The 26,475-nt window shown below is 59.6% G+C and overlaps 2 protein-coding genes across 3 annotated transcripts in view; one reads left to right on the top strand and one right to left on the bottom strand.

Annotated features, from left to right (window-relative positions):
* The window catches only part of UNC13A (unc-13 homolog A), a 37,108-nt gene extending 34,429 nt beyond the window's left edge, over window positions 1-2,679 (top strand). Inside the window, exons 42-44 of the mRNA XM_087769367.1 lie at window positions 222-314; window positions 392-551; window positions 836-2,679. Coding sequence (XP_087625493.1) covers window positions 222-314; window positions 392-551; window positions 836-1,124 — 542 coding nt within the window. The 3' untranslated portion in view covers window positions 1,125-2,679. The remainder of the gene's footprint in view (window positions 1-221; window positions 315-391; window positions 552-835) is intronic.
* Window positions 2,680-10,165: 7,486 nt separating this feature from the next.
* LOC104009654 (unconventional myosin-Vb-like) lies at window positions 10,166-26,368 on the bottom strand. 2 transcript variants are annotated; one of them, XM_087768993.1, is made up of 37 exons: window positions 26,328-26,368; window positions 23,555-23,665; window positions 22,943-23,105; window positions 22,690-22,834; window positions 22,399-22,558; window positions 22,056-22,196; window positions 21,744-21,825; window positions 21,429-21,536; window positions 21,075-21,187; window positions 20,697-20,962; window positions 20,409-20,490; window positions 19,970-20,110; window positions 19,766-19,888; window positions 19,299-19,382; window positions 18,628-18,768; window positions 18,391-18,488; window positions 18,152-18,238; window positions 17,958-18,069; window positions 17,513-17,724; window positions 17,177-17,333; window positions 16,846-17,085; window positions 15,861-16,070; window positions 15,591-15,684; window positions 15,304-15,449; window positions 14,958-15,071; window positions 14,539-14,766; window positions 14,359-14,456; window positions 13,602-13,788; window positions 13,303-13,396; window positions 12,963-13,118; window positions 12,640-12,791; window positions 12,237-12,326; window positions 11,888-12,038; window positions 11,179-11,449; window positions 10,923-11,097; window positions 10,667-10,747; window positions 10,166-10,570 (listed from the first exon to the last, which is right to left on the bottom strand). In XM_087768993.1, exons 1-37 carry the CDS (start codon window positions 26,352-26,354, stop codon window positions 10,412-10,414), a joined length of 5,199 nt encoding a protein of 1,732 aa, XP_087625119.1. In that variant the 5' UTR covers window positions 26,355-26,368; the 3' UTR covers window positions 10,166-10,411. The 2 variants fall into 2 exon arrangements, with proteins under 2 accessions (XP_087625119.1, XP_087625121.1); XM_087768995.1 differs by having other exon boundaries at window positions 22,399-22,555.
* Between the last annotated feature and the right edge of the window lie 107 nt (window positions 26,369-26,475).

Below are 26,475 nucleotides of genomic sequence, written 5' to 3'. Positions count from 1 at the left end.
GCCCTAGCCCAGCGCCAGCCCCAGCCGCCCTCGACAGTTGCTGCACCCATGCTGCGGGTGCAGAACTCTTTGGCAGAGGCCACTTTGGGCCAAATCCTACTGCCCACCCCCTCCCGCCCTGTGGCGGGTGACCTGCCTCCTCCAGTGGGGTTGGTGGCGGGCAGGGGACATCAAGGACAATGGGGGAAGGGGCACTCATGTCTCCTCCTTTTACCACGCAGGCTCCGGTGTGGATGACCCTGTTGGGGAGGTGTCCATCCACGTGGAGCTCTTCACCCACCCCGGCACCGGTGAACACAAAGTCACCGTCAAAGGTGGGTTCTGCTGGCTGGGGTGCCAGGGGCTGGCTGGTGGCAGCTCCCCGGGAGCCTCACGTGCCCCCTCCTTGCAGTGGTGGCTGCGAACGACCTCAAGTGGCAGACGTCGGGCATCTTCCGGCCATTCATCGAGGTCAACATCATCGGGCCCCATCTCAGCGACAAGAAGAGGAAGTTCGCCACCAAATCCAAGAACAACAGCTGGGCCCCCAAGTACAACGAGAGCTTCCAGTTGTGAGTGGCACCGCGGGGCTGGGGATGTGGGGCCGAGCCGGGGGATGTGTCCCCACGACGGGGGGACCCCCTCCTCTTAGGGCCTGCCAGTGAGTTTGCTCATCCCCCAGGGGATGTTTTAGATGTTTTCTCATTGGTAAAAGCAGGGATTGGGCAACAAAAACCCAAAAGGCTTTTTTAGGGGCAGTGGGGAGGCAGCACCCATATAGGGTGCTGTCGCAGAGCTGTGGGGCCTGGGAGTGTGACCCCCTGTGCCAACGCTGCCCATCCCTACCCCCCCGCAGCACGCTGGGGACGGAGACAGGCCCCGAGTGCTACGAGCTGCAGGTGTGCGTGAAGGATTACTGCTTCGCCCGGGAGGACCGGACGGTGGGCATCGCTGTCCTGCAGCTCCGTGATATCCTGCAGAGACCCGGCTGCGCCTGCTGGCTGCCCCTGGGCCGCCGCATCCACATGGATGACACTGGCCTCACCGTCCTCCGCATCCTCTCCCAACGCAACAACGATGAGGTGGCCAAGGAGTTCGTCAAGCTCAAGTCGGACACACGCTCGGCCGAGGAGGGCAGCAGTTAAACCCCTTCCACCCCCCCAGCTCTCTCCCCCCACTCCTCGCCCCTTTTCTACAGCATCCTCCAGCCATGTACAAGCCATAAGAGCAGCCACAAGAGGAGGCTCCTTCCCAGCCCTGGTGTGGGTGAGGGGGGGAAGTGGCTGCAGTGACAGACCCCCCCCCCCCCGTCCCTCCCTTGGCCAGTGTGGCTGGGTGACAGCGGTGCAGAGCACGGCCATGCCCCCATCCCACCCCCATGGGAAGGTGCTGGGGCTGGCGGGGCTGCAGGGAAGGGCTGGAGCCCAGACTGGGTGATGGGACAGATCTGCCCCTTCCCAGTCTGTCTGGGATGGAGGAGCCCCAATGGCCCATCCCTGACCCTACCCAGCCCCAAACCTCATTGAGCAACACAAGGAAAAGGCTGGGGGTGGGTGGGTAGGGGATGGTGTCTCATCCCACCCGGGGGCGTTGGTGAGTGGCTGGCACAACACGATGGCCCCTTGTCCCCATCCCTCGAGCATCATGGGGTGCCCTGAGGGACGGAGAGGCTCCCACCCATTGAGCACCCTGTACATATGTAAATAGCTGTACATACACGGGGCAGCCGGACGATGCGGCTGTGTCCTGCACCAGGAAGGGCTATTTGGGCTGTTGGGTCGGCGGGCGCAGCCCCCGCATGCCCCGCACAGGGTCCCCTCCCTGGCTGGCAGCGGCATCACCGGGGCCGGGAGCGGCAGGGAGCAGCCCCTGGCCCCTATCCTGTCTTCCCTGCCTTGCTGCCACTGTGGGCTGCCCCACTGCTGCCCCCGGGGTGCTGGGGCTTGGGGGTGAGGGCTGGGGGCACTGGAGCAGAGGGACCCGTCTCCCTTTGCTCTGGCTAATGGGGACCAACCATCCCTGTGCAGTGCAGCAGCGCCCATGGGACCTCCGTGGCGCAAGCAAGACCCTTCCTACCCCCAACCCAGAGGCCCCCTCTGCCCCCGCCAGTTTCCCATTAACCACCATTTCTGCGTGATCAGTGGTGTGCGTGTCTTGTGCGAGTGCCCGGGAGGCCAGGGTGCGCGGTGTCGGGGATGGCCACCCCAGCTGGCCAGCTTGCCCTAAGTACCGGGGAAGACAGAGGCCTGATGACCCCACAAGTCAATATACCTCTCTCAGCCCCCTCCCCATCCCAAAACAGGGTACGCCGACTGGCCCCCATGGTCCTTTTTCTATAGGGTTTGCCTGGGACCAAAGGGTTTAGCTTTCCTCTCTCGTTTCTGTTCAATGTTTACACCCCTTTTCTAACCGCTGCTCCCGCACGGCCAGGCTGGGGCTCAGCCCTGCACCACCCGACCGCGGTGCCCCTGGCCCTGTGCCCCCTCCCCAAACCGTCCTGTTCGGCATGTGATTGAACTGACCAATTCTGCTCCTGTAGCACATGTGTCACCGATGCCTGTGTGTCTGTACCACCCCGTGCGGCACCGCCGGCGGCGGCTACCATGGATGCATGACAGTGAGATGTTTTGCACTATTTTGAATTTTTTGGGCTCTGTAAAAATATTTTATTATAACTGACATTAAAAAGCACACCCTTCACTGCGGCTACCGTGGGCGTGTGGGAGGGTGGGCACCCGGCGGCTCTTCATCCCCACTCCCACCCCAGTGCAGCACTTGCACCTTCAAGGTTAACACCAAGGACACCGCAGCGCTGTCCGCACTCGGCCGCCCCCGGGGCTGCTCTTCGCTGCACCCACCCTTTGCAAAGCCAAGAGCTTCAGGACAGGGGTTAAATGGAACTGGGACAGACCTGTCTGAGAAGCGACACTGTTCTCAAGCACCGTGCTGCAAACTCCCAGGCACGGGAGTGATTAGAGACTGCCAACATGGCTTCACCGAGGGCAAACGCGTGCCTCGCTGATCTAGCGGCCTTCCACAATGGAGTGGCTCCATCAGCGGACAGGGGAAGAGCCATGGAGATCATCCAGCCGGGCTTCTGGAAGGCTTTTGATGCAGTCCCTGATGATTCTGCCGCTAAATTGGAGTGATAAGGATTTGATGAATGTGGGGCCCAGATGCCCTACAGAGAGACCTGGGGCTTTTGCCAGCCTTTTGCTGGGGCCTGGGCAGGGTCCTGCTTCTCTCCAGAGAGCCCCGGGGCTTTCGCTAGGCTTTGCTGGGTTCTGGCTGGGACCTTACAGAGAGCACTGGGGCCTTTGCCGGGTTCTGGCTGGGACCTTACAGAGAGCACTGGGGCCTTTGCCGGGACCCGGGCAGTGCCCTGCTGCCCTGTAGAGAGCCCCAGAGCCATCGCCAAGCTTTGCCCTAAGCCTCAAGGGCGCCTGCTGCCTTCCAGGGCTTTTGCCAGACTTTGCCAGTGCCGTAGTAGCGGAGCCTTGCTTCTCCCCAGAGCTCCCCAGGTCCTTTGCCAGGCTTCGCAGGCACCCGGGCTGGGCCCTGCTGCCCTCCAGCGAGCCCCGGGGCCGCTGCCGGGCTTTGCTAGAATCATAGACTGGTTTGGGTTGGAAGGGATCGTTAAAGATCATCGAGTCCTGGCTATTGGAAGCTCTTGTCTTTTCCCAGTGATTGAGGTTTTCTGGGTTAACGCAGCACCGTCCCAGCACCTAGGGCTCCAGCACCTGTTGGAGGCAAGGGTGAGGGACTACAGCACCCAGCCTTCCATGGGGGGAGGAGGGACTACATCTCCCAGCATGCCACTGGGGGCTGGGAGGCAGGAAAGACTACAGCTCCCAGCAAGCTTGGGGGGTGGTGCATGGGGGATGGCCTATAGCTCTCAGCATGCTGCAGGGGGAGATGGTGTGGGAGCACCACACAGAAATGGCCAGGACTGAAAGCTGTTGGTGGCCCTCACCTTCCCTTGGTAGCCCCTTCAAGGCCCCACCACACTGGGGCTCTGCGCTTGCTCTGCCACCCACCCCTCTCTTAACCCTCACCCTAGCGAGGGCCCGGGTCCAACATGGACACCCACCACCTAGAAGGGATGAGCCTAGACGGGGCCAGGACTGAAAGCTGTTAGTGGCCTTCAGGAAGAGGAGGAAGGAGGATGACAACAAGGAGGAGGATGGTTAAAAGATGATAATAGGAAGAAACAGGAGGGGAAGGCAATAGGAAGATGGAGGATGCAACACGAAGATAAGGAAGATGAGGCAACAGCAGGTCATGGGGGGGGGGAGGAAGAAGAGGAGGAGGTGACAAGAGGCTACAAAAGGAGGATGAAGAGCAGGCAACAGCAGGTCCTAGGAAGTTAAAGGAAGAGGGGAAGGAGGAGGAAGAGGAGGCAAAAGAACAACGGGGGGGTAACAGGAGGAGGAGAAAGAGAAAGCAACAGGAGGCAACAGAAGGAGGCAAAAGAAGGTAACAGGAATAAACAGGATGTGGAGGAGGAGATGGCAAAAGGGGGCAACAGGAGGAGGCAGAGGAGGAAACAGGAGGCAACAGCAGGAGGAGGAAAAAACGACACAAGGTAACAGGAGGCAAGAGGAGGCAAATGGAGGTAACGGAAGAGAAAAACCAAGGAACATAAAGAACAGGAAGAGGAGTAGGAGCAACATAAGCAACAGGAGGAGGCAACAGGGGAAGGAGGAGGGGGCAACAGGAGGAGGCAGAGGAGGAGGAGGCAACAGGAGAAAACAGAAGGAAACATGAGGAGGAGATGGAGGCAACAAAAGGCAACAGAAGGAGGACGAGGAGGAAAAAGGAGGCAACAGGAGGAGGAGGAGACAAGAAAAGGAAACCTGAGTGAACAGGAAGAGTAGGAGGTGGCAACAGGAGGAGGAGCAAGCAACAGCAGGCAACAGAGGTTACAGAAGGAGAAGGAGGAAGAATAGGTGGAGGAAGAACTGGAGGAGGAAGATCAGGAAGTTTAAAAGGAGACTGGGGAGGACAAGGATGAACAGGAGGAGGAGAATGAGGAAGAAAAAAAGGAAAAAGAGAACAGAGGAGGAGGAATAAGAGAAAGAAGAGAGGAAGATGAAGAAAAAACCAAAAGAATAGCAGAATAAGAACAAAGAACAGGAGAAGGAGGAGGAAGAACAGGAGAAAGAGGAAGAGCAAGAGGAACAGTGAGAAGAGGAAGAGAGGAAGGAAGAATAAGTGGAGGAGAAAGCAAAAAACAGGAGCAGGAACTTTAGGAACAAGAGGAAAAACAGGAAAAAGAGGAGGAGAAAGAACAGGTGAAACAGGAGGAAGATGAACATGAGGAATGGGAATAACGAGGAGGAAGAAAAGGAAGAGGAACAGAAGGAACAGGAGAAGCAGGCAGAACATGAGGAAGAACAGAAGGAACAGGAGGAATAGAAGGAGAAGGCGGAAGAATAGAGGAGAATGATGAGGAGGAGGAGGAAGAAGAGAAGGAAGAACAAGAAAACAGGAAGAGGAAGAAGAAAAGGAATAGTAAGGAAAGGACGTGGAGGAGGAAAAAGAGCAAAAGGGGGATAGGGAGGAGGAGGGACTAGAGGGGGAGGATGGGCAGAAGAGGAGGAGAAAGAGAGGGAAAAAGAACATGACAAGGAGGAGGAAAAAGAGGAGGAGGACCAATAGGAGGAGGAGTTGGAGGAAAAAGAGGTGGAGTAGAAGGAAGAGAAAAAGGAAGAGCAGGAGGAGGAAAGGAAGACTGAGAATGAAAATGAGCAGGAGGAGGAAGAACAAAGGAGGAGTTGGAGGACAAGGAAGAGAAGGATGAGGAGCAAAAAGAGGAAAAGAAAAAGGTGGAGGAGATGGAGGAGGAGGACTAGGAGGAGGAAAAGGAGGAGGAAGATGAAGAGGAAGAGAAAGAGGAAGAGGAAGACCAGTAGGAGAAGAATGAGGAGGAGGAAAAGGTAGGGAAAAGGAGGAAGAGGCAGAGGAAAAGCAGGAAGAGGAAGAAGAGAATGACAAAGAAGAGGAGGAAGACCAGTATAATAAGAGGATAAATAGGAAGAATAGCAGGAGGAAGAAAAAGACCACGAGGAAGAAAAACATGAGGAGAAAAATGAAGAAGAGTATCATGGTTTAACCCCAGCTGGCAACTAAGCCCCACCCAGCCACTCGCTAACTCCCCAGCAGTGGGATGGGGAGAGAATTGGAAAAGTGGAAGTGAGAAAACTCGTGGGCTGAGATAAAGGCAGTTTAATAGGGAAAGCAAAAGTCGCGCACGCAAGCAAAGCAAACCAAGGAATTCAGTCACTGCTTCCCATGGGCAGGCAGGTGCTCAGCCAGCTCCACCACGTGTAACGGTGACTTGGGAAGACAAACGCCATCACTCTGAATGTCCTCCCTTCCTTCTTCTTCCCCCAGTTTCTATACTGGGCATGACGCCACAGGGTATGGAATAGCCCTGGGGCCAGGCGGGGGCAGCCCCCCTGGCTGTGCCCCCTCCCAGCTCCTCGGGCACCGGGCAGAGCAGGGGAAGCTGAAAAGCCCTTGACCAGTGTGAGCACTGCTCAGCAACAACTGAAACATCGGTGTGGTGTCAACATGATTCTCACCCTAAATCCAAACCACAGCACCGTACCAGCTACTAGGAATAAAATTAACTCTACCCCAGCCCAAACCAGCACATTTGTGCTCATAACAATCTCCAGCCGGGGGGCTGTCTTTTATTGCCGCCCCAGGCACGCAAGCTTTATCTGTTATTCCCTTTTTCCTTAAATGTCCCATGAGGTTTGCTCTAGGATCAGAGCAGAGTTAGAGCAGCTTTGATGGGACCTCTTCTCTTGGTTTTTTTCCCATTAGAAGCTGTTTCTCTGTAACCACTCCATGCCTGTCTGGGAGGGGGAGGGAGCGCAGGGGCCACCAAAAAACGGCACCCAAGAGGTACAAAAGCCCCGCTGAGCCCCAAATCAGAGCCGGCGAGCCCCGAAAGGCACCGAGCCACCCCCAGGGCCAAGTCACCGCCGGCGGGGCAGGCACATCGCACAGGACAGCCAGTCCAGTGAAGAAAGAAATGATGTAAAATGTAAACCTCTAGCTACAAACAAACCGAAGTACCTTAGAATCCCATTCGTTAACCACCAAGCTGCCGTTCTGTCTATCAATCACACTCATTCAAAGAATGACACTTTTAAGGCAAAAAAACCCCATACGTTCATGTGTTCAAGGTTTGCCCAGATCATAACAGGAGTGGCTCTTTGCATGTCGCATTCATCAGACTTCGCAAAGAGCAATTCTTCTGCTTTAGAGACGGCAGAAAATAGGAGAATCCCACTGACTAAAACCACCCAGATATAATCATCCCAAACCTTCCCAGCACCAGCAGATGCATTTGTAAAAGTCAAACAATGCCAGTCTCTCTCCGAGGCTTTTGGGGATTAGGCATGCTAAATTCTTTATCATGTAAACTAATTCATCTCTGTCATGTTTGGTCTCAATCAGGAGCTGGTAACGATTTACCCACATTAAACCCACACAGAAGTACATATAAAATATTTGTCAAGTTCAGTGGGCAGAGGCAGGTTGCACTGAATATACACACATATAGTATGGAAGGAGAGGAATTTCACCCCAACAGAATAAACAAGTTGTTAATAGACTAAACACAGGAAATCTTCATAGAGTCACAGAATCGTTTAGGTTGGAAGAGACTCTTAAGACCATCAAGTCCAACCGCTAACCCAGCACTGCCAAGGCCACCACCAAACCATGTCCCCAAGCACCACATCTCCCCGGCTTTTAAATCCCCCCAGGGATGGGGACTCAGCCCCTGCCCTGGGCAGCCTGGGCCAGGGCCTGACAGCCCTTTGGGGAAGAAGTTTTTCCCAATATCCAACCCAAAGCTGCCCTGGCGCAGCTTGAGGCCGTTCCCTCTCGTCCCATCGCTTGTTCCTGGGGAGAAGAGACTGACACACCCCCCCCGCCCCCCCCCGGCTCCAGCCTCCTTTCAGGCTGTTGCAGAGAGCGATGAGGGCTCCCCTCAGCCTCCTCTTCTCCAGGCTGAGCCCCCCCAGCTCCCCCAGCCGCTCCTCCCCAGCCTTGGGCTCCAGCCCCTGCCCCAGCCTCGCTGCCCTGCTCTGGCCACGCTCCAGCCCCTCCGTGTCCTTCTTGGGGTGAGGGGCCCAGCGCTGAGCACAGCATTCGAGGGGCGGCCTCCCCAGTGCCCAGCACAGGGGGACCATCCCTGCCCTGCTCCTGCTGGCCACACTGCTCCTGATACAAGCCAGGGTGCCGTTGGCCCTCTTGGCCACCTGAGCACACTGCTGGCTCACGTTCAGCCGGCTGTCACGTATTGTTCTCTGCCATAAACATGTCAGAAAAGAAAAAATTGTCTAAATCTAGGAGCTTAAAAGCAATTCTTTTTTCCCCAAGAGCTCTGCAGGGAAGAGTTTAGAATATTATAGAAGCTGGTGTTAGAATACAGAATAAACATTTAGAAAAACAGTATTCATTTTCTTGATGTATGTCTCAAAGGACAGAAAACAATCGAACTTTCCTGATGCCTTTTTGTTTCTTGAGCTCTCTTGGGCTCATGAATAGAATCAAAGATCCTCATCAGCTGCCTTTCCGAAAAATTCTCAATGGCCAGAATGACTGAGACAGTTGGGTTTGTGTTTACTGGCCACCTCTAGCTCTATAAAAAATTGGCTGTTGTTGTGATATTGACTCTTCAGAGCTCGTGCTCTCCTTCAGTCCAGGCACCATTTAAGTTCTGCACTCAAAAGGATTTCAGAAAACCGTAAGTAGCCTTCAAAAACCACAATAAAAATGCTTTCCATCAAGCTGGGGACCTCATGAAGAGAAGAAAAGGAACTCCCTCAAGTGGAGAAGTTTTAAAAAGAAGCCTTCATTAGTTCTATTAATTCTGCCCAAAAAAGCGCATACTAGAAAACTCAACTTCTAAGGCTGTGATGATGTCTGCAAGAGTACGCAACTTCAGGGCTTCAGAGTTCAGACGGGTCGGTGTCCCCACGTAGACGTGGGAGGCAAGAGCAGACAGCTTAAGCATCCCCAAGCACCACCATCTGCTCTTTCTTGGCAGAGCAGGGTCTCTGAGACGCTGTCTGAGAACATGGGAAAAGGGCACCAGCTCAGAAGAGACACTGTTCTTTTGATCAGAGCTGAGACACAGCATTAGCTCCTCAAGCATAGCCTGCAGAGCTGGCAGCGGGAATCTGATCTTTGCCACACGGCAGCAGAGAAGCCGAGCCTCTCAGAATTACCTGTGTGACAGGCTGCAACACCAAACCCAGCTTCTGCCGATTTAGGCGGACTACAACAGAAGGAGAATGTGATAAATCACTTTTCACTGTGTAGATTTGCTCTCCTTCCCGCCTGGAAGCTGCTATCAATCTGAGAAATCTCTACTTGCTACTTTATTTCTGTAATATAAAACTCTAACACGAGAAGATTAAGAAAATTAATATTTTATATCAATTTCACCAGTTTGTAACAGCGAACAGGTATTCCTCACTCAGCAGGTAAGAAGCACTTTTGGCTTAGCATCAGACGCACTTTTCAATTTGCCCAGCTGCTTTGCTGAACACAAGCACCTCACAAAGTCCGTTGCCGTCCAACGTACAGCCTCCGGTTAACAACAGAACAGCTTTTTCCTTTCTCTCTGGCATTCCCAGCTGGTGTCTGGGAAGTCAAAAATCCACCATCAGAAGGGCTACCGATCCAGAGATTTCTCCTCATTGCCTGTAGAGTAACTCAGTGCTTTGTCAGAGCCCATGCAGGACCCTGCCACCATCCAAAGAGCCCCAGGGCCCTCTATGGGCCCAGCTGCCCTTCGGAGACAAACTGAAAGAGTAGATTTAGATTGGACTTTAGATTTAGATTGGACTTAAGGAAGAAATGTCTTACAATGAAGGTGGTGAGATTCTGGAACAGGTTGCCCAGAGGACTTGTGGAACCCCATCATTGGAAGCATTCAAAGTCAGGTTGGATGGGGCTTTGAACACCATTATCTAGTGAAAGATGTCCCTTCCCATTACAGGGGGTTGGAACTAGATCATCTTTAAAAGGTCCTCTCCAACCCAAACCATTCCTTAATTCATGAAAACCCCCAGGAATGCCCCTGTGATGGTCCTCAAGCTCCCTCACACCACCCTGCAAACAGTGCACCCACCTCAGCCAGCCTCAGACTCCAGAGTTATCTGCAAAGACTTTTATTAACTTCAAAAGATTAAAAAGTGGCCAAAAGCCCCAGCGCAGGACTGCCATGGGCCCTGACTGTGCCACAAACAAGGCACCTGAGTTTCAATAAATAAACAGCTTCCCAGAAGAATGGCACACACAAGAAGTGCTGCACCCCCAGCCTTGATGGCCTTCCCACACCTCAGGGGGTTCAGACACCCCTCGATGGGGCACTGGCAGTGGCCCGGGGCTGGACCTGGGCTCAGAGGCAGACAAGGAAGGCCAGGTTGAGGCCATCAGGGATGCGGAGCTCATCCAGGTGCAGAGGGGAGGCAGTGAAGGGCAGGTGCACAGGGAAGAGGTGGCTGGTGTCCACCAGGAGGTGGCTGGGTTCCCCTCCATACTGGTCCTGCAGCCGCTTCTGTGGGGACAGAGCGTTCACATCCAGGGCTGCCCCAGTGAGAGGGCCCATGTGGGACAGCCTCCCCCCCAGCACTGGACCCCAGGTCCTGCTTACCTCAACACTGCTGATGAAGCTGGGGCTGATGCGCTCCTCCAGCCCGACAGCTGGTGTGTAAGCCCGGAGGATCTTCACAACCTGGAGAAGATGGTGGGGACCATGAACAGGGAAGGGCTGGGCACATCCAGACACTTCTGGGTATGGTGTGGTCCCCAGCCTAGTGCCAGGGCATCCCTGGTGCACCCAGGAAGGCCAAGGAGCCCCAGAATAGGATGAGTGCCCAGCAGGCAGTGAGCCCCAGCCCTCCCAGTACCTGCTGGGGTGATAGCACCGTGCACAGGCTGCAGAGAGCTCCAGCGTCCTCCTCTGTCACCTTCTTCACCTGCAGCAGCTGGGCAGCCTGGACCAGGGGCTCCAGCACCTCGTGGGCCCCACTCTGCTGCAGCCCCTCTGCCCGCAGCCACTGCTCCAGCTGGCTGATGTTGTACCTGCCAGGGAGCCCAGGTCAGGGGGAGGCACCGGCCATGCCCCAGCTCCCCCAGATTCACCCATCCTGCGTGGGGACTGACCTGAGCTGGATGCCGCGGCTCCAGGAGCACGTGTCCTTCCTCAGCAGCAGGTAGTTGAGGGTGGTGCCGCTGATGAGGAAGAGGAGCTGGCGCAGGGCCTGGTGCCCCACACTGGGGGCCAGCCTGTGGCGATCCAGCGCTGCATGGAAGGAGCCCAGCTGCTGCAGCAGCTCAGGCAGGGTGTGGGCAGGGGCTGCCAAGGACCGGCGATGGCCAGGAGGGCAAGAGGAGGACAAGCCCTGTATGGGCTCACTCTCCAGCATTGCAGCAACTAAAGGGTAGAAAAGGCTCCTCAGAACAAGGCAGAGACTCTGCATTGTGCCTCAAGCAGCCAGTACGCTGCTCCTTTGCTTTGTGTCCCAGTCTGGGATGCAGGGGCCGATGACACCTCCAGACTAGCTGGCCCAGGCTAGCCCAGGGGCTGGCCCTGCTCCATGAGCCTGCAAAGCAGGGCATGGGGAAATAGAGCTCCTCACGGATGCAGCCCAAGGTCCCCAGGCTGCTGAGCCCACTTTAGCTCCCCAGCCACCTCCTCCAAGCCAGGAGGCTCAAGGAGCAGAGGGTCCCTCCTAGAAGGAGGCCCACGATTCACAGCCTACCTTCCCCCCTGGGTACAGCCTCTGTAACAGAGCAGGCCGTTCACGCAGTGCTCCCGCCCTGAACCAGTATCCCACAAGTGCCCTGCAAGCCCCCCAGGCCCAGGCCATACCAATCATGGGCTTGAGGCGCTTCTCGGCGGTGCGGATGAGCTGCTGGTAGAGCTGGACAGCCAGGGCATCCAGGCTGCGGCAGGAGCTCTGGGGGTCCACATTCTGCAGGCGATGCTGGTTCTGCCGCGCCGTGTTCCCCTGCCAGTAGCTCTGTGGGCACAGGCTGGGTCAGAGCCAGCAGTACCAGGGGACACAGCAGGGTCCCCGAGCAAACAGGGAGCCCATCACATCCCCATCTACCTGGGCTGGGGGCAAAGAAGATGCAGCCCCAGATGGGGACAAACCCTGTCCCCACTAAGCTCCCACCCTCCCCAGGGAGGTGGCAGACCCCCTGCAGCCCAGCCATACCTCATCCCGGCCGTACTGGCGCAGGCAGTTCAGGAGCCGGCAGGTGTTGGCAAGCCAGAGTGCCACCGTGTCAAAGTCATCGCTGTGCTTCTGCGGGTGGGAGCAGAGAGCACTGGGGTCAGCAGGGCTCTGGCAACAGCAGCAAGCCCTCACGGCAGCTCCGCGAGCCACACAGAGCTAGCTGCAGCCTGATGAGGGCTGTGGGGGTGCAGAGCTGTCAGACCCTCTCACAGAAGCCCTGCAGCACCCAGGGGCACCCCTCACTCCAGCTGATGCTCAGGCTGGACGCTGCCGTCAGGCACAGGCTGTGCCCTGGGCGCCAGGCTGCTGCCCCAGTACCATCCCCGCCTTGGCCAGTGAAGCTCCTGCTCCTCAGCCCAGCCAAAACCCCAAAACCCAGCACCTTCATGACCCTTTTGATGGCATCAATGGCTGCATCGAGGAGTGAGCGGGCCCGTGGCTCGTCACAGCAGTGGTCCGCGTGCCGGAAGCACAGGAAGAGGATGTAGGCTGGCAGGTCTGGGAGCGCCCCAGGGCTGCTCTGTGGTTTGTAGTCTGCAGGGGAAAGCAGGACAATTGGGATCCAGGCAGCTATGGAAAACTGGTCCTGAGCCAGGCGGGATGCTGCCCCAGCAACACTGAAAGGATGAGCTCACACAGAGGCTGGCAAGAAACCCTAGCAGGGGCCAAGCTGGGGTAAGGAGTCCCCATCTCTCCGAACCCTACCTGTGATGATGGCCTTGATAATGCGCCCTTCATCCTCCATCCTCCATGCTAGCATGGCCTGGGACAGCCCAGTCAGGGATGGGACCATGGGGGACCGGGACAGGACCACAGTGGACGCTGCCAACTCCTGCGCTGGCCCGGTAGCCTCTCTCTTCACTGGGGGAGAGGAGCACAGGTCACATCCTGCTGTGTCCTGGGCTGTGGGACCCAGATGAGGTCCCCTTAGCTCAGTCCAAGCAGATGCTCCCCAGCATCTCTGTCTGGGGGGACTCTGCTCCGCATGGTGAGGCTGGGCAATGCTCCAGCCCCCCCAGTGCCTCCCTCCCTTGCAGGCACTTGCCTATGAGCTCCTGGATCTGCTTCGCATAGGCTCTCAGCTGCTTCTGGAGCTTCTGTGTGGTTCTCTCCTGCTTCTCCAGCTTCTGGGTCAGCTCCTGGGCAGCGACAGCCCCAGTAGGGCTCAGTCAGCCTCCCTCAGCTGGACACCCCCACCAGCACCCACCGAGTGGAGCAGAGCTGGGGGGATGCAGCAGGGTTCCCCACATTGCTCCCTAAGGGGCTACTGCAGCTTACCACAGGGCAAGGGGATGGGAGCCAGCCCCAAGCCCAGTCCTGCCCACCCACCCCCTTGCCCCTTACCCAGTTCTCCTCCTTGAGCCGCAGGACATGGTGCTGCAGCCCCTCCTGCCCCTGGTGCCGCTGCAGGTCCTGGATGAGGGCTGCCTGCTGCTGGCTCAGCTGCTTGAGTGAGCAGATGTCAAGGTGCAGCCCTTCAACCTCCTCCTCATGCTGCTGCTTCTCCTCCCGCAGCTGACTCGCCAGCAGCCTGCACACATGCACCCAGGGAAACTGAGGCACCAACCTCCTTCAGCTGCCATACCCCATCCCTTGGGGAGGCTGCTGAGGAGGTATTTCTCCCCTGAAGCCTCAGAGCTGGGAACTCTGCCCCTACCCAGGCACCCTGCGGGCAGCGTGGACCCAGCTGTGCTAACAGAGCATCTCCCCTTGGGCTGCACTGAGCCTCAAGCACCCAGGGCATAGCCCAGGAACCGGCTGCACCAGCCCTGCCCTCTTAGGAGGCTCCTGTTGAGCCCGGAGCACCCAATCTGCTCATGCAGTGCATGTGCCTATGCTCAGAGCAAGGTGGGATGCTCCAGCCCACAAGGAAAACGCAGCTGGGTGCGCTGGAGAGAAGGGAAGGAGAGCCAGGGCTACCCCACACCCAGGCAGGCAGCGAGGGGCAGGCTGCCCTCGCTCTCCCAGAGGCCAGGCAGCTGCAACCCAAGCCATGGCTGGCTAAAACACTAGGGAAAGCCCCACCAGCAGCATGGATCCAGTAGCCCATTATGGGGAAACCAGCCTCAGCTGGCTACCATCTCCCTAGGACCACACTCACCTATTGGCAACCTGCACCGCATCATATGCGTGCTTCAAGTCATCATCTACTGCCACCTTCTCCGGGCTCCTGCCCAGCCCCAGCATCTCAGCTATGTTCTGCAGGGAGAGGAGAGCAGGGTGAGGGCAGCCCCACCAGCCTGGACCTGGCCCTGCTCGTGGCAGCGGGACAGGAGCTCACCCTGCGCTTGAGGAAGTCCAATGGTTTCCTCTCCTCCAGCTCCGTGGAGGCCTTGGACCTCCGCAGCTCCTCCCGGGTCCGTGCCAGCTCCTCGCTGACGGTGTTGAACTGCCCCAGGAGGAGAAGGTACGCCTTCTCGAAGGGATCCTGGCCCACACCGCTGTTCAGCAGCACCTCACCGCTGGGCTGTGGCCCCTCTGGCACCGGCTGCCAGCGCTCCTCCAGCCCCTGGGTGCAGAGACAGGGTTTGGCACAGCAGCCAGTGCTGGGCACCAGCACCGCAACACCTGCGGACACCCCTCCACAATGGGACCAGCTCCCAGCCAGGAGCCCCAAGGCACAGCTGTCCCCATAGCCAAGGAAAGGGACAGTCCACTTGTCCCCACCACCCCACTGTCCCCACCAGTGTCACCACTAGCCTCAGCCTGCTGGTCGGAGCCATCTCGTGAGGGAGCTGTGGACATGGAGGACAAGTAGCTGCTCTCGGAGCCCAAGAAGCTCTCTGTCGAAGGGGACCGTCTCAAGGTGCTTTGCTGAGTGGGGAGAGAAGGACAAGGTTGTTCCCTCGCACCCCAAGCACCTGCTGGTGCATCAGCTGGGGCAGAGCAGCGATAGCTGCAGGATACCTTGGCTTGGGGATCCCCCAGCACGTGAGCCCGCTCCTCCCGCAGAGGGTGCCCTGGGCCAGCCAGCGCTGCCTAATCCCCCCAAGGAGCCAAGGGAGAGGTTGCCCTGAGCCTCCCGGAGTCCCTGCCGGCCCCTCACCCTGTGGAAGGCCACCTCATCCCGCAGGTTCTCATAGCCCTGCTCCAGGCGGGTGTACTCCTGCACCAGGCTCTGGTATCGCGCCCGCTCCTCCTCCAGCTCCTGCAGCAGCCCCTGGCTCTCCCGTGCCGCACGCTGGTGCTGCTCTGTGGGGACGAACGCAGCAGGGAGTGGGGACAGGCAAAGCCAGACCCCCTCTGCGAGGGGACATCCAGGACCACACCAAGCCTGCAGGACCAGCCCATACCCAGGGGAACGGGATGAGGGGATGGGAAGCCCTCTTTTACCTTTTAGATCCTGTGACTGCTCCAACACGCGCTGGATCAGGGCATCCCTCTCCTCCCCCAGCTGCAGCTTTGTGGCTTCCAGCTCTACCAAGCGCTGTAGGAAAGCGGAGCGGTGGGTACAGCCCCAGCCCTACCCGGGGCCAGCCCTGGCTGCCAGAGGTCCCCTCCAGGGACCACCCCACGGCAGGAAGCACAGCACGCTTCCAGGTCCCTGGAGAGCCCCATGGAGCCCCGGCAGAGCAAAAGCATTCCCCAGACCGACGGACCGACCTGCCTAAGCTCCTCAACCTCCTGGCCCAGGCAGCTCTTCACACTGTGCCTCTCCAGCTCGGCCAGCCGCTCCTGCAGCTGCTGGACCTGGGCGTCACAGGCTGCATCCTCCCGCAGCTGCTGCATCTCGGCCCGCAGGCGCTGCACCTCCTCAGCATGGGCAGCGTTCAGCCCCGAGAGCTGCTCCACCAGCCGCTGCTTCTCCTGGGCCTGGGGACAACGGGCAGAGCCATCATCAGGTGGCCAGGAACAAGGGCATATCCCCACATCTCCCATCAATGACAGCCCCTGCATACTCAGGCTGCCCTTCTGCGATGAACCTGGATACGCCATTTCCCACCCATTTGGAGCCCTGAGCCCCCAGTATCACCTCAAACAGAGCTCAGGCCTGGGAGAGCAGCTCTCCATGACATGCCACCCCACACGGAGCTATGCATGAGCTTTGCCATGGCTTTACAGCTCATTACCCACCTCCTGCCAGCCCCGACAGCAGGATTTTCCCACCCTGCTTCCCGAAACCCCCAGAGAAGATGACACCACAGGAGCCCTCCCTTTCCCTCTGCAGACACCCCCAGAAATGGAGCGGTGACAGCCAAAGCAGAGACACTCACCCAGATGGTGACAGCAGATGCTGCCGGCCGGAGCGTGGTAGGAGAACACACCATGCCAGGACTGTTCCCAGCACAGGACACTGTGCTGCAAGGCTGCACCCAGCCAAGCACCCAGGAGGGTGCCCATCCCATCCCCAAGGCCACCAGCCCCCCCATCCATAGGAAGCACTGAAATCCCCAGAATGAGACCCAGATGCACGACTCCTGCCCAGGGAGCCATGTCGGGCAGGGTCAGCTCCCGTCGCAGGGCTGGGAGAGGACTGAAGACAAGGGCAGGCATAGTTTTGGCTGCACAGAGGCTGGTAAGAAGCGGTCAGCAAAAAGCAGCTGCCCCCACACCCTGGCACCCATGAAGGGCTGAAGCCAGCACCCACCTGCTCATCCAGCCTGCACTGCAGCTGTATCACCTTGATCTCCATGCCCTTGTGCAGCTGCTTGTAGTGCTCAACCGAGCGTGCCTCAACACGCAGCTGCCGCAGCTGCCGGCACGCCCGCACCCGGCGGTAGCAGCACTGCAGGTAGATGATGGCCCCACGCAGGCGGGCGTATCGGGTCCGGGCCAGCCAGCCCCTGACTGCAGCCTGGATCACCACGGCTTTCTGGTGCCGCACCATCTATGGAAGGAGAGATGGGGCAGCGGCATCACCAGCGGCACAGCACCCCCCAGGAGGGACTGGGACACCCACTGCCCTGCCAGGATCCTACCTGTCGGTAAAGACGCCGGGCAAACATGCCCCGGGCAAAGGCTTGGATGGTGATGGCAGCCTGGCGCGTGCGTAGGTAGGAGCGCCGGGCCAGAACCATCCTCAGGGTCTTCTGCAGCATCACAGCAGCCCTTGTCCTTCGCAGCATCCTGGTGAACCTGCAGGGAGGGCAGAGGGCTGAGCAGGGGGTGGCAAAGCCTGCAGGGAGGACAGAGCACTGGGCAAGGGAGGACAGAGCCTGCAGCCCAGCCCAGAGCCCATACAACTGCCAGCTCAGCCCAAGGCTGAGCTCTGCTCAGCTCATTGCAGCTCCCTCCAAGCCCCATCCCCTGCTCACCTCCGAGCCAACATGCCCCGGGCATGGCGCTGCAGGCAGACTGCTGCGGCACGTGCCCGTCCAAAGCGCCTTCGTGCCAGCCAGCCCCGCAGGTGCCTCTGCAGCAGGGTGCAGGCCGCTCTCAGCCGTCGGTACCGCAGCTCCTCCAGGTAAGCCACTTGGCCAGCCCGGAAAAACACCTTGCTCTTCCCACACTGGTACTTGCTGGGGTCCTGCGTGCAAGGGTGGAATCGGTCCCAGGGATAAAACATACCCCAGCCAGGCTCCCCCGAAAGTGATGCTCCTCGTGCCACTGATCTCCCCATCCAGCCTCCCTGGAGGCTGAGTTCCTCCCCATCTCCCAGCTCACCCAGTTCTGTACCCCACAGGGCACCCACCCATGAGGAGAAGCATCTGCAAGGGATACTCTGGTACCACAGCTGCACCCCTCGAGCAGGGTCCTTACTTGGAGCAGTCTCTCAAGGGCAAGGCTGCAGATCTGCTTCTCAGTGGTGCCCATCAGCTCCTCCCTGCTCACCAGAGCCCTGTACCTCTCTAAGAACTCCTGGTATGTCCACCTGTGGGGGGACAGAGCGGGGTCAGAGGTGCTGTGGCTGGAGAGAGGGAGAGCACCCAGGGTGCTGCTGAAGCTGGGGGTACCTGGAGGGGTAGCCTGAGGCACTGATCCGGATGGTCTCCAGGACCCCGCAGGCTCGTAGCTGCTCCACTGCTCGCCTGGAGTCAAACCTGGGGCAAAGAAGGGCTGATCTAGAATGGGTCCCAGCCAGCTTGGCATGCTGCAAGCTATGCAGGGCCAGGGCAAGAGGGACACAGACTGGAGGGACAGCAGTGCCCCACAGAGTCCCCAGCCCCTCCAGCCTCCCCAGCCAGGCACTCACACAAAGGGCTGCTTGCCATCGTTGGGTTTGAGGCAGCGGATGTAGTGCGGTATGGTGCTGCCCAGCACCTCCATCAGCCGGTTCAGGGAGGCTTTGAACTGCAGAGGAGAAGGCAAGGATGGTCAGGGCCAGCAGGAACATCCTGGGGCTTGTGGGGTTCCCTTGGGGCTACCCCAGCCCCGGTTGTCCGGGCCCAGCACACATTCTGCCCCCCTACCCCCCCCCCCCCCCCCATACCTGACTGGAGATGGACTTCTTGCTCTTTTGGCTACCAGGCAGTGATCTGCGGCTGGTGCGACCAGCCATCCTGGGCCCGCTGGACCTGCGGGACATGGGGCCATCCCCTTCCTCCAGGAAGAGCTCAGCGAGCAGGGCAGACTGCACGGAGCAGAGCTGTGAGCACCAGGCAGCCCTTCCAGCGAGCATCACCCAATGCCCAGAGAGCCATCACCGCCAGGAGACGCAGCCCCAAAAGACCCAACTGTGCCCCTGCCTGCTGGGAAAAACTAAGCCTGGGAAAAACTAAGCGCAAGCCACAGGCACCTTCCTGAGAGCCCTCCAAGATGTCCCTTACCTTCTGTGAGGGCCATGCAGGGTGGAAGGGAGAAGTGACAGTGTTACAGACCTGGAAGCAGCAGGACCCTCCAAGCCCTCTCACCAGGGACATGGCCAAGGTGTCCCCCCAAGATGAGGAAGCCCAAGGCAGGGGAGTGGGGTGGGGAGCACCCACATCTCATGGCACCCTGACCATGGCCAGCACTGCCCAGGGCTGTGACAGCAGGCAGACAGGGATTTACCCTGCATGGCTTATACCTCCTACACCATCACTCCTTCCCAGCCCCAGCCTCCCGGGGCCACGAGCCGGCCAGGCTCTGCCCTGCACAGCCCCTGCTCAGGGTGGCTCTCACCTTGCTGGCTCGCAGCAGCCCCACCAGCTCCTCGGGGACAGCGTCCCTGTTCTTCTCCACAAACCCATCACACTGGTATTCCACCTGGCAGGAGACAAGGCAAGCACCAGCACTAGCCTGCAGCTTCCCAGACCGGTTTGGTGCAGGGCTCTGCTTGGACACAGTCCAGGGCTTTTGGAAGAAGTCCTTGCAGGAGTCAGAGCTGGTGGGGGCCACACTGCCTGGACCTCCTGCCCTGCTGCAAGGCTACTGATGGGAACCGTCACAGCCAGAGTTTTCATATTTTTACCCTCAGAGTTGCAGCCCAGCACGTAGCAGCAGCAGCGCCAGCAGGATCCACTTCCCAGCCTGGGAGGCTGCAGGAGCTGCCACCACCAGCTCTAGACAGGGCAGGCTGGGTGCCCGCTGGCGTGGAGCCACTGCCGAGCCCTCCCCGCCCAGGGCTGTACTGCCTCAGCTTTCCTTACCTTGCCAGCAAAGTGGCAGACAACAAAAGCATCCGTGGGCCTCTTGGGCTTCTGGAAGTGGGAGCTGCTGAGATGGGTCTGGTAAAGCTTCTGGGCCCAGCTCCCATCACTGCCTTGGGGCATCTGAAAGGCAAATGGGTCAGAAGGAGCAGGAGGGGGGCTCTGGGTGGCCACAGCAGCCTGCTCCCAGCACTCCTTGCCCACCTTGCACTCCTCATTCAGCAGGTCCAGGATGCCAAGCCGGCCCTCGATGAGCTCAATGCATGGCTGGTTGTCACAGAAGTCAATGAAGACCCAAGGGATCTCCTCGGTCACATACTCCTCCTGCTCCAGCTTGAAGACATGCTGGAGGGCAAGAAAAGAAGAGGAGGACTGAGCCAGGAGGGGACAAAGGTGGGCAGCCACCAGGCAGTGGCTTGGTTTCCATAAAACACCTGAGCAGCCCTTCTCCTGGAGCAGGAGCACTTTTGGAGAAGGGAGGGGACTGTGCCCAGCTCCAGCAGCCTCCCAGAGCCCCACGTTTGCAGGGACTGAAGCGCCAGCCACATTCAAAGCAGAGCACCAAAAGCAACAGCGCAGCAGGGATGTGCATGGGCAACCCTCACTAGCTGCCAGCAAGGAGCCACATCTGGGTGACACCCACCATGTTGAAGAGCTGCTGCAGCTTCTCATTAGCATAGTTGATGCAGAACTGCTCAAAGCTGTTGAGCTCAAACATCTCAAACCTGCAGGCAGTAGAGACAGGCATGAGGCAGCTGCTGGGCAGAGCCACCCCAGCCACCAACAGGCACCCAACTGGCCCCGCTGCAGGGACAGGCACTGCCCCGTGTCCCAGCTGGAGCAGTTGGTGGCTGCAGACCTGCAGCCACAGCTGGTGCAGGAGCAGGACCATGCTCTTCCAGGCAACCCAGGAGAGGGGAGCTGCTCTTACCCATAAATATCCAGGATGCCAATGGAGGTGTGGTGGCCCTCCACTGACCGCAGGGCACGGTTGACCCTGCTCACCATCCACCTGAAGACCTGCCCATACATATGCTTGGCCAGGGCATCCCGGGAGTCGAGCGCCTGCTGCCTGGAGAGGGGCTTCAGGTAGGTCTCGCCAGCAGTGACCAGCTTGCGGTGGCAGAGCCAGCGCATCACCTGCGATGCCTCGATGCCCAGCAGTGTGCAGAACAGCCCTAGGGCCTCATCAGCAGGCTGCAAAGGGACAGACCCTGTCACTGTGTTATTGTGAGATGTGGCTCCTGCAGCCAGCGCGGCTCAGGGGCCAGTTTGGGACGCAGGGGGCAGGCAGCAAGCTCTCACCCACCTCCACGAAGCAGCCGTCCCCCCGGCGGTCCCTCCCTCTGACCACAATGTTGCCCAGGTGCAGGATGGCAGCCAGGATGCTGAAGAGCTCCAGCTGGTCGGCCTCGGGGACACCTGCGGGCACGGCACAGGCATGAGGGACTCCCCAGGCTCCCCCCACCCCGTGCTGGTCTGCCCCCCTGCATCGCACAAACCGGAGGGATGAGAATGGCCAGTAGATAGCTGGGCTCCCCAGGACTGGGATGTGTGGCACCAGCACTCCTACACCAGCATTAGGGTGAGGGCGGTGGGACAACCAGCCCTGGGGACCAGCCCTGCCCACCGCCTCCCCACCCGTGCCCAGCCAGGACAGTACCCAGGAGCAAGAAGGCATGCCGCGTGCTGTCCAAGTTGGCCGCATCATCGGTGCTCTGGGCAGCGGTGCACTGGCCTTGGCAGGTGTAGTGGAAGGACTCTGCCCCACCTGTGGGCGAGATCAGGCTGTGAACCAGCCCAACCTGCCCCACGGGGCTCCCAACCACCCTTATCCCACCTTGGGGTGCCCAGCAGCAGCAGAGCCTCCTCCAGCACCCAGCTGGGGAGGGCTGGAAGGCCTGGCACTGCCCAGCGTGGGACAGGCTGGCAGCAAGCTGTGCCATGGGGCTCGTGAGGGGGAAGTGGGGGCACTCACGGAGACCCAGGCCCTGGAGCTCGGGCAGGGTGGCCGAGGCACAGAGCTGGTAGAAGATGTGGTAGTTCCTCTCCGCTTTCGCCTGTGGATGAGGAAAAAAAGTCACTGATAAGCCAGGTCACCCTGGGCCACCCTGCTCCCCTGCAGCACTGCTGCAGCTCCAGATTTGGGGACACGGGACACCTTCTCCTCTCCCAGCTCTACTCAGCAGCGCTGGGGTTGCTTCCCTGGGGGATGCCCAGGAGGAGCACCCTCCCTCTGAGGACTGGGGCTCCCACTCAGCCCTGTCCCCATGCCACCCCAGAAGCCCACCTGGAAGGTGACACGGGACTTCTCCAGCAGGTAGGTCTTGATGGTGGCCCCTGTGACATGTGCTTGGCTGAAGCCGATCTCGATGTACTTCCCAAAGCGGCTACTGTTGTCATTCCTGGTCGTCTTTGCATTCCCAAAGGCCTGGTGGGGAAGGAGGGCAGAAGGTTTTAGCTGGCCCCAGATCTCCAGGTGCTCTGGAGAAGTTCAGTCCCTGCCACCCGTTTTACAGGGCGGGGACAGACATGGCACCCAGCAGGGACACAGGCCGTGAGGAGCACAGGGAGAGCCTGCAGGGACACCCCAGCTATCCCCATGCAGACCCTGGGGACGCAGGGGGACCCACCTCCATGACGGGGCTGGAGGCCAGCACCTTCCCCTCCATGCTGGAGTCGCCTAGGCAGCCCCCGACAGTGGTGAAGTATCTCATGGCATACTTGGCCGACACAGTCTTCCCCGCACCCGACTCACCACTGATGATGAGGGACTGGTTCTTCCCAAACCTGCTGAAGAGGAACATGAGTTGGGAACAGCCTGTGACCCAACAGGACCACTCTCCACAGACTGCCACGGTCCAGAGGGGGCTTCGGCCCTTCCCCACTGCAGCCCTGGGGACGCTCCCGTGTGATGCTCGCACCTCACCATCTGCTTGTATGCTTCCTCCGCCAAAGCAAAGATGTGGGGATCCATATCCCCAATTTCACGTCCACTGTAGGCATAAATTACCTCCTCCTCATAGATAGGCAACGGCTTGTAGGGGTTGATAGCGACGAGGATGATACCTGGAGGAAGAGGGCTGTGCAGAGGGCAGGGGCAGGAGGGGCGCCTGGCCAGGGAGCCGTGGGGAAGGGGCACAGGATGGGGAGCAGGAGGGGTTGCATGGGGCTCACCACAGTAGGTGTAGATGGCGTTTCCCTCCAGGAAGCGCCGGCGGAGCGAGTGCAGCACAGCCGGCTCGTGCAGGTAGCTCAGGGCCACCAGGTCATCGGTGCCTGAGAGGCAATCGGGGTTGCAGAGAGGCGGCAGCTGGAACTCGATGGGGTAGGCCAGTGCCTGCAGGGATAGAGATGGAGCAGCACACGTGCTGAGCAGGGTCAGCCGGCCCGCAAAGGCAGGATGGGTCTGTGGGGACTGGCACAGCAGGAGGGATGCTGTCCGGAGGCCATGCTTGGGCTGGTAGTCACCAGGAATCACAGCCCAGCCAGCACGGCGAGCTGGGCTGGAGGCCTTTTGGGAAGTCAGGCAGGAGCAGGCAGCGAGGACCAGCTCACCGGGCAGTCAGGGGACACAGGGCACGGTGAGCCAGACGCAGCCGCAGTGGTCTGGGCTCCTGCTCAGACACCAGACAGGACACATCCAGGCAACGTTTGAGCCTCTCTGCACCCTGCTGAGGATCCCAGGCTGGTTTGGGGGTGCAGAGGTGAAATATTTCCCATCTGGGGGTGCCCAACCCTGTGGCAATCACAGAAGGGACCTGCTGGGCTGCACAGCTCCAGCCTTACCGAGCCATCTTCCAGGTGGAGATGGAGAACGGTGTCTCCTTCCTTGTAGCCTCTGGTTATTTCTGCCATCCTCCAGACTTCGACACAGTCAGGGATCCACACCCGGGCACCCTGCGGGGACAGAGGAGGGAAGAGACCCCTGCAGAGAGCCACAGCCAAGAGACAGGGAAAGCATCTGGCCACCAGCCTCCAAACCAAGCATCGCGGCCCTCCCCACGGTTCTCACTTAGGACAGTCAGCCCGGTGCTCAGCATCGCCGTAGCGAGGCGAGCCATGGGAGCCAGCACCCTGCTAGGTGCCCCACAGCCCCTTGGCTCCTGCAGGCAGGGGTCCTACCCAGCTGCTCTCCAGATGTGCAGGAGGGTGCCTTTGCTGGAGCCCCGCTTCTCCCCAGCTCTGCTGCCCACCCCAGGAAGGTCCGCACCTCTCCTGCCCCCCCTCAGCATGGGGGGCTCTCTCTGCCCAGCCCCGAGGATGCGATCACGCCTGCTGCTGCAGGGAAGGGTTCTGGAAACACAGAAGATGCCAAGCACGGGCGTTTCTGAACACCCGGCGTGCTGGGGATGCAGCCGCGTGGCTTGGCTGGGCAGAGATACCAGGCTTGAAAGCAGATACGCGCAGCGCAGATCCCTTGCTAACTACTGAGTGGATCCAGACACCGTCACCAGCTCTGCACACCCAGCTACAGGCCAGAGCACAGGGACAGCGATAAGAAACATCACCCCATGCCCTTTTCACCCCCAAAATTTGCAGCTCCCTAGGGCCCATTGCAGCAGGCAGCCTTGTGCAAGGGACCAGTTGACACCAATGGGACCAGTGCTCCCTGCCTGCTGGGGGCTGCTGCCGGCCTCGGCTTCTCCTCCGCAGACAGCGGGTGCTGATGAAGTGGGAGTTCTGCAGCACGGTGAGCCCTGACTTCCCTCTGCACGCAGACCCAAGCATTACCACCTCCCTCACGCCTGGAAAAAGCCTCTTTGGAGCCACCCCGCAGGGAGCGGGATCCCAGGAATGAAGCAACGCAACACCACGGGGGCAGAGAAGTAAAAACTAGGCCAAAAAAACCCCTCAAAACCCTGCTGCAGGCACCCCATTAACCGGCAAAAGCGTGAATACCTGGCCCCAAGCTGGCACAGGGTGACCTCCTGTGCTGGGGAACCGCAGCCCCCGCTCCCGGCACCGGGTGCCCGCAGCCCCGCTCTGCGCCAAACTGTCAGACACTGGCTCAGCAGCTCCTGCCAGACTGGGGGGAACAGGGGCTGCTTCCAGGAGGCCGGTGCCTCCTGCCGCTCCGAGCAGGCAAAGGTGAGGCCATCTTGCAAGCTTAAAAAAGGGCAGGGGGGGATCTAACGGTTGCAGCTTTGCTCTCAGGCTGAGAGGGGAACACGTATCTCCTTCCACAAACTCTGAGGGCAATTGCAGAGCAGCGACAGGGCTCTAACACATCGCACCTCCACCCCAGTGGGCTGGGGCCAGCCTCTTGCTAAAAACCGGGGCCTGAAAACCCATCCTGGTTTCACTCCTTTTGCAAATCCAGGGAACTTGGCTTGCAGCAAATGTTTCCAGGTCCGCAGTGTGCAAAGCACATGTGTTAATGCATCATTAAAGTTGATCAAACAAGCACTGGCTAGACTGGAAGTCTGGAGAGGGGGAAGGAAGGGGCTGAACTTTGGGTTCACATCCAAGGAGTCATCCGGAGACTGAAGGGCCTGACTTTGCAGCCGAAATAAAGAGGGCAGGAAGGGGATGGTGCTGCAGGGGCCGCTCAGCGGAGGCGCAGCGACAGGAAGCCATTATCTTTTATGAGCAGTAACCGCTGGGGGGAGTGAAAATTGCACGATGTACGGCTTCCCGGCAAGGCACTAACGGATTTGAGTCTGAAATCGCAGCTGGACAGAAGAGCATCCCTGCTAGCGCACCCAGCTGGGCCCTCGGCCGCTCCCCAGCGCCCACCGCCGAGGGTGCGCCAGGCTGGCGCGGGCACAAGCTGCGAGATTCGGAAGGTAGCGGCAGGGCTCCATGGGGCACTTGGCGATGTCAGTCCTGCAGCTGCTTCGGTCCCAGCCTGGCCGGCAATTTGGGACAAGGCAACCCACGAAGCCTTAAGCACAGAAACCCTCCTTGCTTTGCCCAGGTTGGCACCTCAGTCACGCCACGAGGACGGATGCTGTGCCTCTGACCTCTGCAGAAATACCGGTACCCTCCAGCCCCGCAGGTACCTCCGGGGAGAAAGGACCAGGTTTAGGGTCTGCCCTACAGCTGTAGCGATCATTTTTGACACACAGCAGCAAAAATGGAAGCAAGAGCCTGTCCTGCTGCCCGCTCGCAGCAGAAGCATCCTCGACAGGGATGGAGGATACAGGCCAGGATCCAGGGGATGAAAGCAGCCAGGCCAGCTGGGCAAGAAGCAGGACAGATGGGTGCCCAGGCAGCACCAAACCCTTCTGACCTGCGACCAGCACCCTGCGAGGTGCTGCGCTTGCCGGCCCACGGGTCCCTGCGTGTCAGGGAGCCCCGCGAGCAGCCCAGCTGCGGTGCAGCAGCCTCGGCAGCACCCACATAGGGTGGGCAGCCCATGGCCAGGCACCGCCAGGCACCCAACACCCCACCAGGTGCCACCAAGCCGGGCACCAGTGGGGCGGTGACCCAGGGGGACACCCAGGCCACAGCACCTGCAGCCACCCAGGGTGCTGAGCCCCCAGGGGAGGCACAGGACCCCCCAGGTCTGCAACAAGCCCCCCAAACCCGCGGACAAGGCTCCCCCGGGCCGCCTCACCTGCACGTAGGGATCCCCCGCAGCCATGGCGGCCCCCCCGCTGCTGCCAGCGCTCCCCCCCCCCCGCTGCCCGCAGCCCCTTTATGGCCGCTAATTGCCGCTAATTGCCGCTAATTGGAGGGGGAGGCGGGTTACGGGTCCCCGCCCC

The sequence above is a fragment of the Nipponia nippon genome, unplaced genomic scaffold (assembly GCF_047370975.1).
Source record: "Nipponia nippon isolate SJK-2023a ecotype South Korea unplaced genomic scaffold, ASM4737097v1 scaffold_31, whole genome shotgun sequence".
Taxonomy (NCBI): Eukaryota; Metazoa; Chordata; class Aves; order Pelecaniformes; family Threskiornithidae; genus Nipponia; species Nipponia nippon.
Note: the sequence above shows the minus strand (reverse complement) of the source record. Positions and strands in the feature narration are given on the sequence as shown.

Excerpts from the sequence above, each read along its gene's own strand:
- LOC104009654 (XM_087768993.1), bottom strand. The coding sequence starts at position 26,354 with ATGGCTGCGGGGGATCCCTACGTGCAG. Across the intron at positions 22,559-22,689 it reads GCATACAAGCAGATGGTGAG|CAGGTTTGGGAAGAACCAGT; the intron begins GTGCGAGCATCA and ends GTTCCTCTTCAG. Across the intron at positions 21,188-21,428 it reads GCATGCCTTCTTGCTCCTGG|GTGTCCCCGAGGCCGACCAG; the intron begins GTACTGTCCTGG and ends CCGTGCCCGCAG.